We start from the raw sequence: 20,278 nt of genomic DNA, 5'->3' as shown, positions 1-20,278 counted from the left end.
GAGGCCAACGCTATCAGACGGAGGACGTACAGAAAGCAGTGCAACAGTATCTGCGAGCAGCTGGAACTGAGTTCTACCGTAAGGGTATTTTAAAGTTTCCAGAAAAGGTGGGGAAAATGCTTGCAAAGAATGGAGAATTTGTTGAAAAGTAAAGTCTGTTGGTTATGATGCATCATGTTTTCTTTAATAAAACCAAAACTTGGTTCATTAAAAATTGTTGCTCATTACTTTCAGTATGACCCTCGTAAATCTCAAGAAATATTCAACATCTTACAGGTGTTTTTGTCTGATTGGTTATATTTGGCAGGGGAATGTATATACCGTTGCTTCCTTGAATCGCTGTCGAATAAATATATTAGTATAGTTAGGTTCCCCTTTTGGCCGAAGATCATGATATGAAAATTCAATTCACCCCAAACGTATGCCTTTATCCTGCATTTTAGGGGTGCGGGTGGAGTATCTTACAGGTTTGTAAGTGATAGTTTTGCTTTGTGTAAAAGGAAAATTATCCCCTTCACATGCGCACTCTAAAATATTTTTGCCGGCCTCCGGAGTGGCAAGGATAAAGTGCTACGAAGCCAGAGGTCCCAGGTTAGAACTCGGGTCAAACAAAACAAATCAAATTGAAAATCAATTTAAAAAAGTGAAAATTTGTTATTTACGTTGGGTTGCATTATAATCCATTATTAGCGTTAATTAAATAGTATATATAGTTTTAAAATGTCTAACAATTGCAAACTTTGGCACATATTAATTTTAATAATTGCAGTAGATAAATTTGTTTGTTTGGGTTTAGTTTCAGTCTACTTCTTATACTGACCGACTAATCGGGACTGAACCTACAGGTTAAAGTGATATCCGAATCCATATGTGCCCACATCGAAACCAGGGTTCCTCGTTTGCAAGGGACTACGTTATTACTACAACATCGGGGAGGCCTGCATGTTAACCGATTGATCTACTTTTTTACAAATTTCTCTTCATGAAACTCGCGTAATCTGGAAATCGTTCGTGCTTATCTTGTTCTGTTCTAAAAAGTATATTAACGGCCATTACCTGAGTTATGTTTAAGAAAATGGGTGAGGGAGCTCATGTCGAAACATTTTTGGTGCTACGTATGAGAAAAGGGTCGGTGGGGATTAAGACTGATAGATTGAATGCTTTTGTTTATTTTCTTCCCATTTCTGCCACCTTTGGCAGAAAATCTCTAACACTGAGTGATATGATGAAATTGATGAAGGGACACCCCTAAAGAACACCTATTCCCAGGCGGCTTGGATTCGAACCACGCCACGTAAGTCAGCAGAGTGGATCAAGAGTTTGACATGCATGTTATAGCGCTGTGTATATTTTTTGCGTTTCTCGCTGAAAATAAGAAAGGTTTGGTTAATGTATAGGTCTATAGAGTGGCCGCGGTAGCTCAGTCTGTAACGCGTCTGACTAACACTAAGTGTGGGGCGTTTCCCCACACCCCCTATACGCCTTCATGGCGTGGTGCTAAGCACGATAGATGGCACAGAACAGATATTACGTCATTCAGTCTACGGATCGAGTGTAGGAATTCTGAATCACTTCACTCCACTTCCAGCTGGCACACTTTCAACTCATAATCTAACAGGGCACCCGACGTGACTGAAGAGGTCAAAAGGGATTAGAATTGTCGCACCTAGTGTGAAGGTTTAATTTCTTTAATAGATAGTTGGCTTAACATTGTTTTGTTTAGTTTAGTTTTTCGTAATTTTATTTGTTGACCTTACCCGAGTGATAGTCATTACAGACAAAAAGGGGGGGGGGTCAGTTGCTTCCCCTCCCCCCTCTTTTCGGTACTTTTGTCCCATCAGTCTGCTCAACCTTATCTACCAAGGAAAAGTAAACTGTCAGTGCCTCCCCAGTTCTGGCAAATAATCCCAGCAGTTTTGAGACCAGATTGCCGCCACTGCATATTTTAGTTATTTTAAGTGCATTTTAAGTACTTTTCCGTGCACTAGTTATTAGTAAAACTAACTTTAAGTCCTCACCTTTCAGTATTTGTTTTTGCTTCTTAATTTCATCCTTGACTTGGTTTAATTCTAGTTTCATGGCGTTGACCTTCCTTCCCTGAGCTTCAAGGGACTCCTGGCATCTTGTATTGTTGCATCTGGTAATCCCCTTCATGTGCATGTTGATATCCTTCACTCGACCCTCCAGTGCGCACAGCTTCCTCCTAACTGCAACCTTTCGTGCTTCCATTGTCACGCTGTAATACGGAAAGCAAAAATATTTTTATTCAGTTGATTTTACCTCTGCACGAACAGTTTGCATTACCTATAACGTATTCATTTATTAAATTGCGGTTTGTTGGTTGATCGATTTGGTTCATTTTACTTAGACTATCTGCCACTTTTGGAAAATCGCGAAGATTAGTGATATAAAATTGACGATGAGAGGACATTTGTAAAGAACACCCATGTTCAGGCTGGGATTCGAATCCGGGATCTCTGGCGTCGCAGCGCGCTGTGCTTACCACTCCGCAAGGAAGACCGGCAAATTGCTGTTAGGACAAATTTGTCGATGAGAAATTAAATTGAAGGCACACCAAAAACCGCGATTCCAGGCTGGGATTCTATTCCGGAATCTTTAGTGGCGAGAACGTTCGTTCGTTCATTCATTCATTCTTGTTTTCCATAATTAGGTTCAGTTTATATTCGAACGGAGTAATGAACAGGCCTGATAATGTTCGCATGAGCACATGAACACTCATGTATGTGTCTTAAATTACGTACATATTAAATGCACACACACACACACACATACGTATATTTATTCGAAAAAATACTGTTTGATGTACACAATTTACTCTGATACGACTTCTTTCACGTCTGATTAACTTTTCTAGATAGTTGGTAACAGACTCTCACGGTGTTCCACGGAGGGCGTTGAACACAATTGCTGTGCGTGTTGCATAGAGTTGACAGCTAAGGGGCTGTTGGCCACTATACCCCAAAGATGTTCCATTTCCTTGTGCGAACACTGATGCAAGCGGCAATACTTCTTACATTCGGCACTAGAGTGCAGCATATACAAGCCATGTCTAGGGGGACAAAGGTCTGTGCTACATAGTTGCAAACTTTAGCGAGAATTCGCTAAACCTGGCGGAATTTAAGGGGGAGAGGGACAATTTCCCTCAGGTCCTTGTATTACTTCAAATATAGCGTGATTTTGGGAGGGAAACTTGAAAATAAATTGAACTGTTATTCTCACTCTTTCAATTTAAGATTAAGTTACAAGGGAGAGGAGTAAACCTGCATTCAGTACAAAAACATTATTGTGAACACTTGTATGCGAACCACTGGTAATGAAAGTAAAAACTGAGTTACACCGAAAGAAATGACTAAAATACAGGGACTAGGATGTAGTATTTTCACGTTCTACCATTTAATCCAAAGAAAATATTTCCACGGTTTTCAAAATTCCACAACTTAAAGAGTTTTAGGCGAGAGGTCACAAGCTTTTGAGTAAAATTTTGCTATAACTTTTATAGACTTCTTTCTAACGAGATTTTAATATTTTAATTTTGATGTTCTTCAAAATCTGGGTATTCACTATTCAGTATCATTATCTCTTATCTTGCTTGTTTGAGCATTGCTCTTCCGCGCGCACTTGAAGCGAATAGAGTGATTCAAAAGTAGAGTCGCTTTGATAGATTGAACACGAAAACTAGGGAGTGATTCAAACAGGGAACACAACGATCATCTCATCTCCTTCGGCGTGGTATGTCAAACTGCGAGAGACTAAGACAAATTGAGACAAATTGTCTCAATGAAGGTGTACTTACTCTAATTCCACTCAATTCTTTCCTCCTGGAAAGTCGCGATTTCGTCGCTAAGTGTCAGTGCGACGTAAGATGCTTGCCCTTACTGTCAATGGTGTACTTTCAATGTATTTACACATTTATTTAAACAATTCCATGAAATTTTATACTTTAATTATTTAAAATAACTATTTTTATGAAAGGGCATTGAAGGGCACAATAAAAAAATCTAACGGAAGTGTACTTTATTCTCAAATATATTTTTGCTTAAGCTCCATCCTACATATTTCTACCACCTCTCTCCCTCCTCTCCACTGATAGTTTCACCTTCCCCTTGGCTTTCAACATTGCATTCTCGTATGCTGTCGAATCCTCTCTCATGCCATGTTTCTTCGTCCCTGCTAGTAGCCCAGTCAATGAAGGACAAAAGAAAGGCCAATGTCTGGAATAATTCCGTAAAAGCCGAATTGGTCAGTTCTTAGAACACTACTAGTAAAATCCGAAAAGTCCCCGCCGCTCCTCGGGGTGTTTCCCCACAGCTCCCCAAACAAATTTCGCAGGTTCTCAGTTATTGACCTATATCTCCGTAACCAATCATCGTAGGCAGGTAATCTTTTTTCAGTCTCAATCCGCATTAGATGGGATACAAAAATGATTCTGTTCACGTTTTCGATAATGTTGGTTTAGCCGTAATTTTAAAAGTAATCTTTAAAAAGTGAATTTTCTCTAGTACTTTCTGAAGTTTTTGTCATGTAACTTTTGAACAAATTAAATGACAAGAAATTCATTCGAATAAAAGTTGTAGCCTAATTTATAAGCTTTAAAATGATATAAGTTTTAATATTTTAATTAAAGGTGCGCCATAAAATTGTCTCCAACTGGAGGACAGCACCAAAAAGTGTATCACAGTCCGGCGGTTAAGTCCGGAATCATTGATTTTTCGATAGAAGCAAGAGACTTGGTAGAATCAATTGTTATACCACTTGAGACATGTTCAGTCTAGTAGCCAATTGCCGTCTGCGTGCTGATGGCCACCATATTAAAAATAGTCAGCCATATTGGATATTTTCGATATGATATATCTCGGGAACGGTGGCACCCGTCAACTTCAGGATTCTTCAGAAAAACATCACATGCCAAAACGTGGCAATGTGACAAGGACGTTGTAGGACCTCTACCACCAAATCAAAAATTGAAGCCATTGACGTAGCACAGTTTCCTGTGGTCTTTCGCAAGTAAATTATTTGAAGCCCTTAGATAAAGAAAATATATCAAGAATTCCATAACGTATATACGCATTGATGATGTCAGAGCGATGGAGAGACGTTTTTCAATTCAATTTCAATTCAATGGTCTTTATTCTTGGGCGAGGTTCAGCAAATGCTGATCTACCACCTAACCCGACAAAGAAAAATGTAGCAAAGTACCTAGGTACATTATTATACATGAAGATTATAAGACACTACATAAGTAAAATAACATAAAAGAAACTATAAAGAAAAACTACTACTACACAAAGAAAATCACAAAAAGAAAACAGATGACAAAATATATGCAGTGCTTGTGTGCTAATAAATGAAAAGATAATATACATGTATTAACGTAGTTTCGGTCCAGTTTTTTCAATAATTCACAGGAAACAGTTTTTAATCATATGTGGTCTTACTTTGCTTCTGATCATCAATCAGTGAATCATATGCGGCCCTACGAAACTGTTTGTAGTTCAGTTGCTTTATTTCCAATAACGGGAGAGAATGAAATGGGAGGGGGAAGAGAACCTCGCAGCATTGCGTACAAAGCAAACATTGCTGTAATAGGCTAGAAGGTCGATATACTTTATTGTCAACTAAAACAAAGTAGTGTATACACAGCTTTGCTAAGAAATGCTCTTTGTTATCAGAGGCATTCTGGTAACAGTGGGAATAGCAAGAAGTTAGTGTAGTTGCAAACACTACTTTTGAAGAGCAGGAGAACTGATTATGAGGGTTGTCACTGCCTCCGCGGTAAACTAATACTTTCTCCCTGGAGCTCAAGTTGTGGTGCGAGACCTATAGCACTGGGACAGGCAGAGTTAGGTTTCATACCTTGCCCTTGTGTCAGGTTCAGACTTGAGTCCACTATTTAAATACAAACTGGATTAGACTTTCTGCTTTCCATGAAACTATCCCTTTCAGCCGTCTTTTCGTACTTTTCCACGATGCATAGAATATGAAATTGAGACCACTTAATTTTGTCTTCCATGGCACCCCTCGTCCATGTTTCAAAGCTACATTACAACATTCGAATTATACGCATAATACATTACCCAAAATCCGAAACACGCTACGTTAAGCACTGCAACGAAATGACAAAAATCACTTTAAAGAAACATCAGCGGCCACATTTTGTGAGCGAATTACTGTTTCTTTTGATTTTCGCGTCTCTGAACAAATTTTATGTTACTTTACACATCGAAATCTATTCCGAGGTAATTTACTATGTGATACTCTGACAGACCCCGTATTACATTTTTGGTATTTAGCATTGCTTTTCTGCCATTTTTGGCTGATCGCGAGGATTAGTGATGATTTGATTAAATTTTATGATAGGACACTCCTAAAGATCACCCGTGCCGGTGTAACAGGACATCTTTACCACCGGAAATTCTTACCCCCTCGGTAAAAATATCCTAGGACAGAATTACCCCCCCCCCCGGTAAAAATATCCTAGGACTGAACCACCCTCCAATAAAACAACTTTCATGATCTTCCGTCCTGAATGAGGGTAAAAATGACCTAGGACAAGATTACCCCTAAACAGAGGATAGTTATTACATGGTTTTGTGGTGAAAGGAGGGGTAAAAACATCGTAGGACAAGTTTACCCCTTACCAAGAAAGTTAGCTATTACGTGGCTTTATAGTGAAACTGGGTAAAAATATCCTGGGACAAGTTTACCCAAGCCCGTAGCCAGGAATTCTTAGTAGGGGGGGGGGGCAAAGTCATTCCTAGAGGGGGCAAAGTTTTAATATATTGTGTCACATTGGCAGATATAGTAGGGTACACAGGAGCACGCGTCCCCCCCCCACACACACACACACAAAGCAATAACTGACCGGAAATTGATATCGTGAAAATCCAACGAACTAAAAAAAATAATTCAGCAACATCAAATAACATTTCAGATAAATAGGCTAATCGGGACTGTATCTACTTGAAATGTGCCGCCACCGAAAATTGAATCTGAGGCAACTAGATTGCAGGTTGATAATGTTAATAGACGATTAACATGTACGAACAGTTTTGAGCCTCCCTTCAGAATTAAGGGAGCCTTTTATAAATCTTGCTTCATAATGTTTCCCTCTAGTTCCGAGTATGCAAGAGTTTTACGCATAAACGAATCTAACAAGAATTCAATAACACCAATGTGTTATTAAATTGAATTGAATTGAATCGAATAAATTAAATAATAATGGTTACACATTATCTACACTTTAATGACTACTGTAAGAATGTGTAACGTACAACGTCTTACGTTTTTTTGTACATTAAAACATTGGTCTCTTAGTTTACCACTGATCCTATTTGCTTCAAAGGGGAGAGACTTACATCACTACAGAAAATGTTGGCTTACTGGTTACGTTAACCAATTTGCAAAATATTGTGTGAATCAGTGGCGGCGATTGTGTCCCAAAGCGGGGGGGGGGGGCAAGAACAGTTTTGCGGAAGCAAAAGTGGCAAAAAAGTGGGGGCAACCGCCCACTAATCGCCGCCACTGGTATCAATTGTATTATTTTATTGTTGAAAACACTTCTTTGACATCCAACAAACAAACACGAACCCCTTGATTGATCAATGACTTTTTTAATTAAGGTGTCATTTCATATTAAGTTGCATAGAGTGTAATTTTGAATTATCTTTACATTATGAAAAATATGTTCCTTAATGACTATTATGAAACCAACTATATAAGGGACTTCCTCCACCACACTCAATCCTCGCTGCGTGAGGTTTCACGGGTGCCTATGAATTTGGTGTTTAAGTCAACTTTATGCACAGTACGGCTAATCTGGACTGGACCTACAGTTTAAAGTGAAATCCGAACCACCATGTGCCTCCACCGGGAATCGAACGCGGGACCCCTTGATTACAAGCGACGACGCTACCACTGCGCCATCGGGGGTGGGGGAGGAGGGCTCACGGCTGCCTATCACCACCAAGGCGTACAAACCCCAAATATAAGTTTTTTTTATGACCATAGCGATTTCTGTCAGTCACAAAATGGCTTAAGGTGAATAAAATTAGGAAAAATCCACTCCACAACAGAAGAGTTGACAAAATTTTATTTAAGAAAAAACGTTGTAAAAACAAAAAGGTAAAGTTCCCTGTATATAGCACCGTGACATGAACACATTTAGGGGAAGTGGGGATAGATCCCCACACAATCTCGATCTCGGCCAAATTGAAGGTGATGTGATCAGCACCATGCTCCAGCATGCCTTTAATATCCAGGGTTGCCTCCCAGGTACACATTGATTTGAGGCTGGGTGAGCCCCGGAGCGGTTTTATGCGGACAAGACCCGCAAAAATCAGATCTTTGATCAGCCACCCCAGGAATCTATCCCGGTTCTCCCACGTGGCAGTCAAACGCCGTACACTTTTTTTTTTTCTTAAGGAAAGCTAAGCCGTAGTAAGCCCTGTTATTCACTTTTCTCAGGTTGTAATTTTTTTTACTACATTTTCTGTTTTCCCATTTTTGGGCAAACAAACATCCATGTCCGAATCGGGATTCGAACCCCGGACCTCTGGCATCGTAGCGTCATTTTCTTGAACCTATAAATACACGGTCCGACCCTGTAACAACGACAATTTTCAGTGTGTAGATGACATTAAGGAGAACAACTTTTCTTAACTATTTGCTCGTCCAGTTCTTGTTTCGATGCTACAAGACATCGAAAAATTGTATCTTCTGTCCTTAATGTAAGCAATCCCAATTAGCTTCACTGTTAGAAATGGCATTTATTTTTACTGCCGCTTAAATTTTAAAAGCAATAGCATGCTATGGAAACTATATCATTAAGTTAACCCTTTCCTTTATAAAATGCATTTATTATAACACACACCCATATTGCTTATATTTTATGCATTCGCATAAGATAAATAATTTAAAAGATTTGAAATTGATACAAAGTGTACTAGGAAAGTTTTGCAATAGGGTGCAAAAGAAGGTCGCACGTTGTGACAAGTTGAAGCGTGTTTAGGAAAATGCAATATCTCGCTACGTCAACAGCATCTTAACAGGCGATGGAACCTATTTACTATTATGACATGCCCACTAAAACCCAAGAAAAAGTATGGGTCTTCGAAGATTAAAACACGCCCGTGTCTGTGCAAAAATCTCATTCCATAAAGAGAATTATGGCCTCCTTTATTGTAAGGGAAGTTGTGGAGCAAGTGGTGCTATTAACACACAAGGCAGTCACCGCGAAGTGTCACACCGAGGAGTACCTTGCTCAGAGTAGTTAAATCTCTCAAAAACACTCGTCCACACTAAAGTGCAGACTTCCCTTGTCCCCCCTCGCCACCCGCTGCAATGGTTGGAAGCCCAGGCTTTCAGGTTCCCTAGTCTATCTCCTATAGGACAGATAGGGGATTGGTTTCTCATTAGATTATTTTGTAAATCCTCTGAAGAACTCTGGTAGTTTTATTATATATGAAATGGGAACGTGTTATGTGCAGACAATAATGTTATGCTTTCTATCTTTTTTTTTGTCAAATATGGAATATACAAATGATTAAATTACAAATGTGCTCGGGCTCTCTCACTAGTTTTAGTAGTGTTTTATGTAAATATACTACTCTTTGCCTCTAACAGTCATAAATACGGATGCATTTATTTGGGCAAGAGAACATGTGTTCATATTGTTGTTGGTTTGGTTTATTTTACTTAGCTTTTCTGCCACATTTGGTTATCGCGAAAATGAGAATGAATGATATGAAATTGATGAAGGGACCTCATATGATAATCCAGGACAGGATTCGAACCCTTGATGAGTGCGCATTCTTGTCCTATGTGTTGTACTCTGCAGCGAATAATGAAATAATTTGGAATGAAAAATTTCTCAGAACTCAAAAGCCAAATGAATATTATTGAAGAAACTACAAAAAAGTGAGTTATGTTACCCGTTTCGTTTCTGTGCATAAGTGGACTTAAAAACACCAAATCAACCAACCGTGGGGGAGTGGTTATCAGAGCGCGCTATGACACCAGGAGTTCCGGGTTCGAACCCCGACCTGGGCATGGGTGTTCTTTGTGTTTGTCCCTTCATTAATCTTATCGTATCATCTTCGCAATTAACCAAATGTGACAAAAGGCGACGCTAAGTAACAAAAATTCAGTCAAATCATTGATTGATTGCTTGATTTTACTTTGCTTTTCCCCCACTTTTGGCTAATCGCTAAGATGATACGATAAAATTGATAAAGGGACACACAAAGAATACCCAAGGCCAAGCCGAGATTCGAACCCAGGATCTCAGGCTTAGTGGTGAAATCAAATTGTATTTTATTTTCGAATGTGGGTTCGGTTTACGTGTACTATTTTTTTAGTACTCATTCATCATTTTGCAATCTTTTCCTGTTATTGACATTCTTTTTTAGGAATACTGGGCCCTAAAGAGGGGAGGGGTGTGACCACACCACCCTACCCCCCTTGAGCACGCCACTGATTGTTACCCCAAGGGTCGACTTCACCGCACGTCACTGCCACAGTTCCAAAGTTTGCATCGAGTATTTGGCACATACTGGGCTGAAAGTGCTGGAGCATCCTCCCTACGGTGCAGACCTCGCTCCATACGACTCTGCACTGTTTCCTCAAGTCAATAACAGGCTGAAAGGAGAAGAGAACCTTCTAAAGACGTGGGATGACAAATGTACCCAGTTCCCTGAGGAAATATGGAAGAGTTGTTGGACGACTGGTTTTGAAGAATGAAGTTTATAGTGTGTCAAGGAAAGCTTTTGAAAGATTTTAAAAATGAAAGGTGTATTGCAAAAGATACCTGGTGTAAGGAGTCTTAACGTAACTAAATGAAGCGGTATTTTCAATTACGGTTTCAGTTTCGTTACAACCAGAAACAGAACCTTTTTCGTGAACAGAAACGTTACCTCAGGTATATCGAACATTACGTTACAGGTGTGCATAACGGTACCGAACCATAACTGATATGTAAAGCAGTAGGTCGTTAGGTGACGCTTTAACGTTACATCCATTGCCGGCAACCAGTAACGTTACAGGGTAAGAAAGAGGTTCGTCACGTATTGACTAGTAACTTTAGTGTATGTGGAAAGTGATAGTAACGTTACAATTAACCAGTAACTTAATTGAGGTCACGACTGTAAAAACGTTACACTCCTTTTTTCAAAGCAACAACGTTATTTATAGCTGGTATCATACAGACGTTCCGAAGTGCAATACCGTGTCCGATGCCGTGTTCCGGAGAGAATAACATAGGTCTCTCGTATAATTGTGTTCGTTACTTTTGTAACGTTACAGTTCTCTTCCTCCACAAAAGTCTGTTTCGAAAAAGTGATACATATCCGTTACGAATAGCAAATACCGTTATCGAAGGCGTTTTCGAAGAAGCCTCATAATTATGATCGGCAGCATACTAACATTACAGAACTTTGACCCCTTGAAAGTCACTAAGTTATAATACGTATTTTCGTTTTGGATATCAGTGAAAACATTAAATTGTAAAACAAAACGTTTGAAAACATCCGTAAACAAAATTCGGCGTGACAGAAGTTCTGGTTATCGGAATTTACTGATTAACTATGTATTATGCAAATATATTTCTTTTCTGCATGCTGAATCACTTTACGTGGATTTGTTCTAATTTGATTATCTATGCAAGATGAATTTTAACATGTGCGTTCACTTTATACGATATGAAAACAAACGTTTGTTGTAAGAAAACGTTTATATCTATCTTTCTCTCTCTCTCTCTTTCAGTTTACATGTGTTACATCAATTTAAAAAAATACAGTATCTTTGGCGATGAGAATGATTCGTGCTTAGATTAAGTTGCTGAAGGACGAAACAAAGGGCCAACCAAAGAATCATTCGTGCCACGCGTTCATCCACGTAAGCGAGAGGCAAGCTTTTTCCTATCGGAAGACGAAAAATAATTGCTTGCTGCGCGACCTTGGGAAGGCAAACTGAACCACAAGGAAAGAAACCTGTGCAGACCCGCGACTCCTGTGCACCGTACTGCCGATTGGTGGAGAGGGACAGAGGGGGAGAGTTGACCGTGCTTCCTTATGGGCTGAGCTGAAGGGTAGAAGGGAAATGTGCGTGGGGACTTTTCGTCCAAGGTTTTTTCCCTTGTGTTCGCTCGTAGCAGCAGCACCAACACGCAAAATCTGAAAAATCTGAATCCTCAAACTTTGTACACGTGACCTTCGGTCACGAAGCATCCGAGTAGACAACACCCTGGGGCGATATGAAAGGCACTTTTAGCAAGTAGAAAATATGTAGAAACGAAATGTTAGATGGAATTATTGCACGAAACAAACGAAATCGCGTTTGTACAACTGGTCTGTGGCTAGACAGGGGCATTGGACTCTCAAGAAGTCAAGAATTGTATGGAAAGTGATTCTCAAAACTAAGCGAATAAAAGGACAGTATATTTTATCATTTACAAAGGCCCTCATCTGCTTACAATTTTGAAAATTACTTTCAGTAACTCTTGTCTAATTGGACAGGAGGTGGATTAAACTTTTTTCGTGTAGAAACAGACAGAGCGCCCGCCTACCACGTTTGAAAGAAGAGCATAGGCAGACATGAAAGTAATTTAAGAACGACAGTGGAAGTGGACATTGAGCAACGTGTGACTGAGAAATACAATCGTAACAAAGGACAGGATTCTTCAAGAAACAGTAATTTTATAAAACGTCCTATCATTTACTCAGTTCATCCTTTTATCCTCCTTTGTTTGTTATACTTTTGTATTATTCATGTTTTATATCGCTTTTCTGCCACTTGTAGATAATGATGATCATATTAAATCTATAAAGGGATGCTAAAAAAAAACAAAAAACAGCCATGCCCAGATGTCTACTCGAACTTGAAATGTTTGGTACCGAGTGTATGAGTGGATCACTCTACGACTTGGGCCTTCGAGGCTACGGTTTCAGTTGCAACATGCAGTATAATTACGTTTCTACTCCTCTGAATTGACCAAAGCATGTGGTATGTGTTCTTCATTTTATTTAAAGAGCCCTCTTGATACATTACATACTACAAATAATTTCAGGCATACCCTCGAATTTTGATTGCCTGGCTTGAGTTTCTAAAGGGGCACTCAGCACACATGACAAAAAGCAGAAGAACACACAGAATTAGACTGGCCATAGGGTCAGTCGCCAGAGCCTCGTTAGTCTGCAAGGAGCAGTTCAGGGGGTACTATGTGGAATGCAGTTGACGATTGGGTGTACTACGTGGAAGGTCACCCCTTACATCCCTGTTACGTTTTCAAATCTGAAAATAGTTATTTATTTTTTGGGTGTGAAAAAAGAGATCACTTTAATATTCAGACAAATCGTGAAAGCCTTCTGTTTCTGTTAAGCTACGTTTCTATTCTGACAAGTTCCAGACCCATGACGCGGAACATGTGCCGGCTCATGTTGCGCCTCATTTAGTGCACTGTTTCCAATTCACAACTACTTCTGCAAAATACGCCCGGGCCTCCCTGATGGCGCAGTGGTAGCGTCGCCGCCTTGTAATCAAGGGGTCCCGGGTTCGATACCCGGTGGAGGCACAAGTTGTTCGGATCCCACTTTAAACTGTAGGTCCAGTCGCGATTAGCCTTACTGTGCATAAAGTGGACTTAAAACACCAATTCAACAACAACAACAAATACGCCCGCAACAACACTGGAGTGCAGGACCACAGTGTAGCGTGTGCAGTGCTTTAGAGTAGTCAGTGTTTCTTCTCTTGTATTGTAATAATTTGGTGGTGATTTAACTTGTGTAAAGTTGAACAATACAGCTATGGCGAGTTTTTGTGGTTATGGCAGGCGCGTACCATGAAGTTCTAAAAAAAAAAAAAAAAAAAAAGAGAAAAAAGAGCGAAAACAACCTAGATGGAGGATTAGATTGCTAACAAAAAAAACTTTCATGAGACTTACGTTTTCAAATTAGATACGAAAACTTTGTAAGATTGACTGCAAGTGATTTCGCATTGTTATTAAATCTTGTTGGACCACAGAATGTAGTCGCGTCGTCTGTTTCTACTCTAGTACGTATGCCTGTGCCCCAGGAACTTGCTGCACGCTGTTTCCATTGTCCGCGGCGCACGTTGTGCGTCTTAATAGTTTGGGGCAATCTTGTCCCCGGCACTTGCGCCGCGGCATGTTGCAGACCGTCTCAATTTCAACAAATGCTTGACACTTGCAGCGTCGCATGCCGCGGGTCATGTTGCGCGGCAAATTTGTGGTAATAGAAACGAGGCTTTACATAGTTTTTTACCGGTCAACTACAGTGCGGGGAAGAAACAATTCATGCTACTTCCTGACTACATGTGTTACCAGTAGCTGAATTGCTCCCTGACTGAAGTACGAGAAAAGTGGGTAACAAAAATACAACATTTGACGAACGGTAGCTATTTATTTTTACCGTACTTAACCAAGGGGTGCAGGTACAGGGAAATTGAAAATGTTAAGTAGATGTAAGCGTACCGTGGTAGACTCGGTAAAACTTAATGAAAAGGAAAATTAGGTAGATTCCGTATCTCAGAAAATTTCAACCAAGAGAAATAGGAGAACGAAATGAACGACCTTCAGTATGAAAAATCAAGACCCTTTCCTCACCCCCACTCCCTTCACAAACCAAGGGCTCCGATAGCAGCTGTGCAAATTGGAGCAGGCATTGGAACTGCTGTACGGTTCAGTACAGTTTCGTTCGAAAGCGAAATTCCTAGAAAAATGCTACAGTTCGTCCGCGACGGTTTAATGAGTTGCGTTTCGTCCGAGCCTGGCTGATGTTGAGCCACACCTTGACTATGGTGGAATTTGTGACTAGGATACCTCAGTTTACAACTTTTAAAACTACATTGCATAGACAGCGGAGTGTAGCGCAGGGAGTGCAGACTCAGTCAAATCGTCGAGAGAGGGGTACTAGATTCGATACCCGGTGGAGGCACAAGTGATTCGGATCCCACTTTAAACTGACGGTCCAGTCCCGATTAGCCTTACTGTGCATCAAGTGGACTTAAAACACCAAATCAAAACATCAAAACCAGTGTTAACTATTCAGATGCTTCATGCATGTCATTTTGAACGTTTTTATGGACAGGTGGAAGCCTAAAACTAAAAGTTAAAATATACAAAACAGTAATTTGCCTGTAATATTATATGGATGCAAAATTTGGTCCCTTACATTGAAAGATGCGATGTAAAGTTTGAAGTGGGTAGTTTCAAACCAGGGTTTCGGAGCGGAGCGGATCAACGCTCCGACTGTTGCCAACGCTCCGGAGCGAGGAGCGAGATTCTAAGAAATGGTTCGCTCCGCTCCGGAGCGGAGCGATGTCTTATCCCGCTCCGCTCCGGAGCGGAGCAGCGGGAATCGAAAAATGTCTCGCTCCGCTCCGGAGCGAGGAGCGAAATTTTAGAAAATGGTTCACTCCGCTCCGGAGCGGAGCGCTACCTTGACACGCTCCGCTCCGGATCGGAGCAGAGGAAGTTGGAAAATTTCTCGCTCCGCTCCGGAGCGAGGAGCGAAATTTTAGGAAAAGGTTCACTCCGCTCCGGAGCGGAGCGATACCTTGTGACGCTCCGCTCCGGAGCGAGGAGCGATATTCTAAGAACTTGCCCACTCCGCTCCGGAGTGACTCCGGAGCGCTCCGAGGTTGGATAATACGAGTGTATACAGAAAACTAACGATCAAAGGTTCCGAGTACATTAGTAAATTTGTTTGTGGAATTTGTACAGCATTTGAAAATCGCCCGTTATTGTTGTTATGAAACTGATTATTACTAAAGCTAACGCCACGGAAACAGTCCGGAAAAGATTACGTCACTCACCTACAGTGTTGCCAATAAGCAAGGAATAATCCTTACACAATACACCAGGGAAGGCACAATCAACCGCATACGTACTGTCCGTGACTGTACAAGACGCAATGTGTCAACTGTGAAGCGTAGAAGAAGTGTGACAAACCTGGAGGGCCAGGGGTGTGGAGGAGGCAAGGGGAAGCTTCGATCTTCACTGGACTGTTTTCGTGAAGAGAGCGATTATTATTATTATTATTATTATTACATTTTCATTATCACTTTTACTACTCTACTACTACTTCTGGGGACAATATATTTCAATAGCAGGTGTGCCACCTGTGGTTTTATAAGTTGAGAGAATGGAACCACTCTCTCATTTCCTGCCACCAGGGATCGCGACTGAAACTCATTTCGGTTCAACTTCTGGTTCGGGCTAAGCACTTCGGCATATCGGCCCAACATTACAGTCCACGCCGCGGGAGAAGTGAGTTATTCCAGAATATTGGTTCGAGTAACACTGGCGAAATTACTGCAGAGAATCCATTCGACCTTCTAAAAGGCCAGAGGAAAGGCGAAGCAACTTGTACGGAGGAAGATAAAGGCAGACGGGTGTTCATACAAAACACTCGCTGGTGCATGATTGTCATATCTAACTTTCTTTTACGCTGGTTATGTATGATACTTTGAATGTAGCGAAAGGAAAAAGTTTAAAGTAATTGGAAATTCAGGTTGCTAATTTTAACTTTTCGATTTTTGAATGTATGAAGTTGAAAATCGGAATCATGCTTATTAATGTTACCGTCGGCCAATAAGGAAACGTTTTAATTTGAAATACAGAGTTTTCATATCTTTTTAAAAATTCTGACACTACAAAGTTGAAAACCGGCTTAACCAAAAATGTAAGTTGCCACATTTGATTTACTTTTATGAAGGTATAAAGTCGAAAATCGGAATGCTGTTTGTATACAGCCGAACAGGGGAATTTAAATAGTATGAAATACAGGGTTGTCATATCGATTATTTTTCCCAATTTTAAAGGCAGGAAGTTGAAATAGGTATTTAATGGTTACATACGTATACTACTGCAAAAATTACAAAATGTCTGGTTGCCATATCTAACATTTCAAGTTTGTAAGCAGTAACCTGGAAATAGGCATGGTGGTTATAAGAAAATTGAAATTTTTTGGGATAAGACGACGAATGGAATGTTGCTATATTTAACTTTCTGAGTCTAGAAAGCTAGAAAACGTATACGTATAAAATTAATATTTTTTGTATTGAGTACGTTGTACACAGCAAACTGAAAGCAAGTTTTCAGTAATGAACAATGTGTAGTCAGCAGATAAGTCGAAACAAGATGTATAAACCTTAATAACCGTGATAAACACAAAATGTAATATTATCTACTTGGATAGGGTCATGTCCTGAATTTTATGGTTTCATTTTGAAAAACAGGGCTGCGAGCAATACGTGCCTTCCTCACTGATGGCATTTGATTTGATTTTTGTAACTTAGCTTTGAATTTTAGCTAATCGCGACGATGATAATGAGAGAATTGATAAATGTGTACTGAAAAAAAAAGTAGCGCCCTGTACCCCGATAACATAGTGGTAACAACGTCTCCTTGTAATGAAGGGGCACTGGGATCGATACCCGGTGGAGGGACATAGTGGCTCGAATCCCACTTTAGGTAGGATTTAAACTGTAGGTCTATTCTCGGTATCGTATTGTTGAGTCTTAAATCCACCAAAAGTCCATAACAAAAGGCATTGTTTCAACGTATGTTGAATGTATAATTGCAATGTATAGCCTATTGTGATAAATTAATCCTTAAGCAAATATACATTTGTAATTCTGTTTAACAATAAGAGATGTCACTTTCCTTTAAATCTATTCACAAAATCATAAAAATACAACTCGGAAATTCATTTCCAAATGAACAACCTCTTATGCATATCTTTTACGTATGTGTGTGTGTGTGTGTGTGTGTGTGTGTGTGTGTGTGTGTGTGTGTGTGTGTGTGTGTTTTCTGAAATCTGGCAAAGTTCTAATAATGTATTCACTTCATAAATGTCTATTACATAACAGAAAGCATCATTGGGTATCAATATCAGACGAATAATGAATTCCATGGGAATATTTCAGCGAGTTCCTGGATTTGAGTTCAGCTCTCAACGACAAATGGTGTTGGTTTGACCCGCGTTAATGTCATTGGTGTTTCCTTTGTGTTTGTTTCTCTATTACAGTATAATTCTTTTCCATAGTTTCGGGGTCCTATTTTTTTACCGACTTATCTAGGATTTGTTTAAAATTACGGATCATGAGAAATATACGATTAAAGGCAAGGCAAAGGTAATAGTCGGGAAAAGACAAATTGAAACTTACACTTAGTTGACAGGACAATTTGTCATTGTTGATTACAATTATAGAAATAACTTTATCGAAATACTTGGTTTTCTTTTACATACATATTTGTAATTCTTTTTGTGCACCAGTCCATTCCTACTTGAATATGTAGACTATAAATAAAAACTCGGCATGGTTTCCTTCAATTCATTATTACAGTATAGATCTTCCATGATTCTCTTGGCTTATGATGCATAGAATTAACAATTACGGATTTTTTTCGTTCTTTTATATTGATTTAACAAATCTAGTCACCTTATTATTCTATTAAACGATACTGGTTGGAATGATTTCTCCATTCGCATGGACGTCCGGAAATGGAGGGGGCCACGCCACCCGGAAATTAAAGGTAATCAAGAAGTACATATTTCACGCATATAATTTCATTTCAGTCACAGTAATATATGTTAATTATTGCAAGGGCGTTGCAGGAACATGATAACTTCAAACTGTAGAATATTTTTAATGGGAGTAATACTATTTTGGGGAAATTCTGCCTCATTCTGCCCCCTCCCTTGGACAAATATCTTGCTTGTCCCTTCCTGGAAAAAATCCTGAAGACGTCCATGTATCAGCGGCGTTAACAATTTCATTAAATGTCCATACATCACCGTTGACAAGTACACATAATATCCATGTAATGATACAAGAGAACACAGCCTTTAAAGGCTTCTTTTTATGACAGTGAAGAGAAGAATAACACGCGCAAGTAATACTTTTAAAAGAGAACAATCTAGCCAGAATTGGTGTAGCATAATTCTAATACAACTGGCAACACTTGATCTGTCTGGCAAAGGCGATGTCTCTACCATGTACGGATAAGTCGAACGCAACGTACAGCGCAGCGAACGAAGTTCTCAACCCCGAAAGCACACACAAACAAGCTATGTACCAGTTTCACCCTCCTCCCCTCTTGAAACGGGCACAAGACCAAGGAGCTAGCCGATTGCACCGAGTCACCTGCAAGGAACACGGAATACGGCACAAAACGAAGCTGTCTGTTGTATGGGGGAGGTGGGTCGGAAAAATCCGTAAAGCAGAAAAAAATGATTGCTCTAAATTATTCGTAACCCATTCAACACAACATTCAAACTTTTATATCTAAGAGTCACAATACAAAATTTGAAATACCCCACGGATCCCTGACGTCATAGGGTGTTGTGATGTAGAGCGACCACAAACAAAAAAGCTTCGGTCAAAAGTCCCCGCGCACCTCCTCCTTCACCCGTTCGACTAGGGCCATAAGGAAGCATGATTCACTCTGTCCCTTCCCTCCAAGCGGGGGCGATCATACAGACAAACAACTAGAGTACGTGGAAACAGGACTGCAGGCTCTTTTCCATGTGGTCCCATTATAACCACTCCGTCACGGAAGTCAGCTTTAACGCGCCCATTCCATTATTCATAGTTGCATTACAGCATTCGTGTAAAAAAAACTCCTAAACGGATCGGAGCGTGCTGTCAAAAGCACCACGCTCCGGAGCGGAGTGCTGTTGCCTCACGCTCCGCTCCGGATCGGAGCGTGCGTCTAAAAAATCCGAACCACTCCGCTCCGGAGCGGAGTACTGCTGTATCACGCTCCGCTCCGGATCGGAGCGTACGTCTCAAAAAGCTGAACCACTCCGCTCCGGAGCGGAGTGCTGTTGTATCACGCTCCGCTCCGGATCGGAGCGTGCGACTCAAAAAGTCGAACCACTCCGCTCCGGAGCGGAGCGTGTCTCACAAAAAGCTGAACCACTCCGCTCCGGAGCGGAGTGCTGTTGTATCACGCTCCGCTCCGGATCGGAGCGTGCGATTCAAAAAGTCGAACCACTCCGCTCCGGAGCGGAGCGTGTCTCTCAAGAAGTCGAACCACTCCGCTCCGGATCGGAGTGCTGTCGTACCACGCTCCGCTCCGGAGCGAGGAGCGGAGTAGAAATGACGCTTCGAAGTCGCTCCGGAGCGCTCCTTTAGTACGCTCCGCACTCCGCTCCGAAACCCTGTTTCAAACGTTGAATATAGCATAATATTTGTGGTTGTATTGATTGATTGATTGATTTAGTTTATTTTACTTCGC

General features: G+C 40.5%; 1 protein-coding gene across 1 annotated transcript in view; it reads right to left on the bottom strand.

Moving 5' to 3' along the window:
- The window catches only part of LOC145982341 (uncharacterized), a 58,010-nt gene that overhangs the window by 19,851 nt on the left and 17,881 nt on the right, over nt 1-20,278 (bottom strand). Inside the window, exon 2 of the mRNA XM_083115902.1 lies at nt 2,019-2,236. Coding sequence (XP_082972028.1) covers nt 2,019-2,229 — 211 coding nt within the window. The 5' untranslated portion in view covers nt 2,230-2,236. The remainder of the gene's footprint in view (nt 1-2,018; nt 2,237-20,278) is intronic.

Source organism: Lepisma saccharinum, unplaced genomic scaffold (assembly GCF_977018435.1).
Source record: "Lepisma saccharinum unplaced genomic scaffold, izLepSacc3.1 HAP1_SCAFFOLD_128, whole genome shotgun sequence".
Taxonomy (NCBI): Eukaryota; Metazoa; Arthropoda; class Insecta; order Zygentoma; family Lepismatidae; genus Lepisma; species Lepisma saccharinum.
This window is presented reverse-complemented; position numbering and strand designations above follow the sequence as displayed.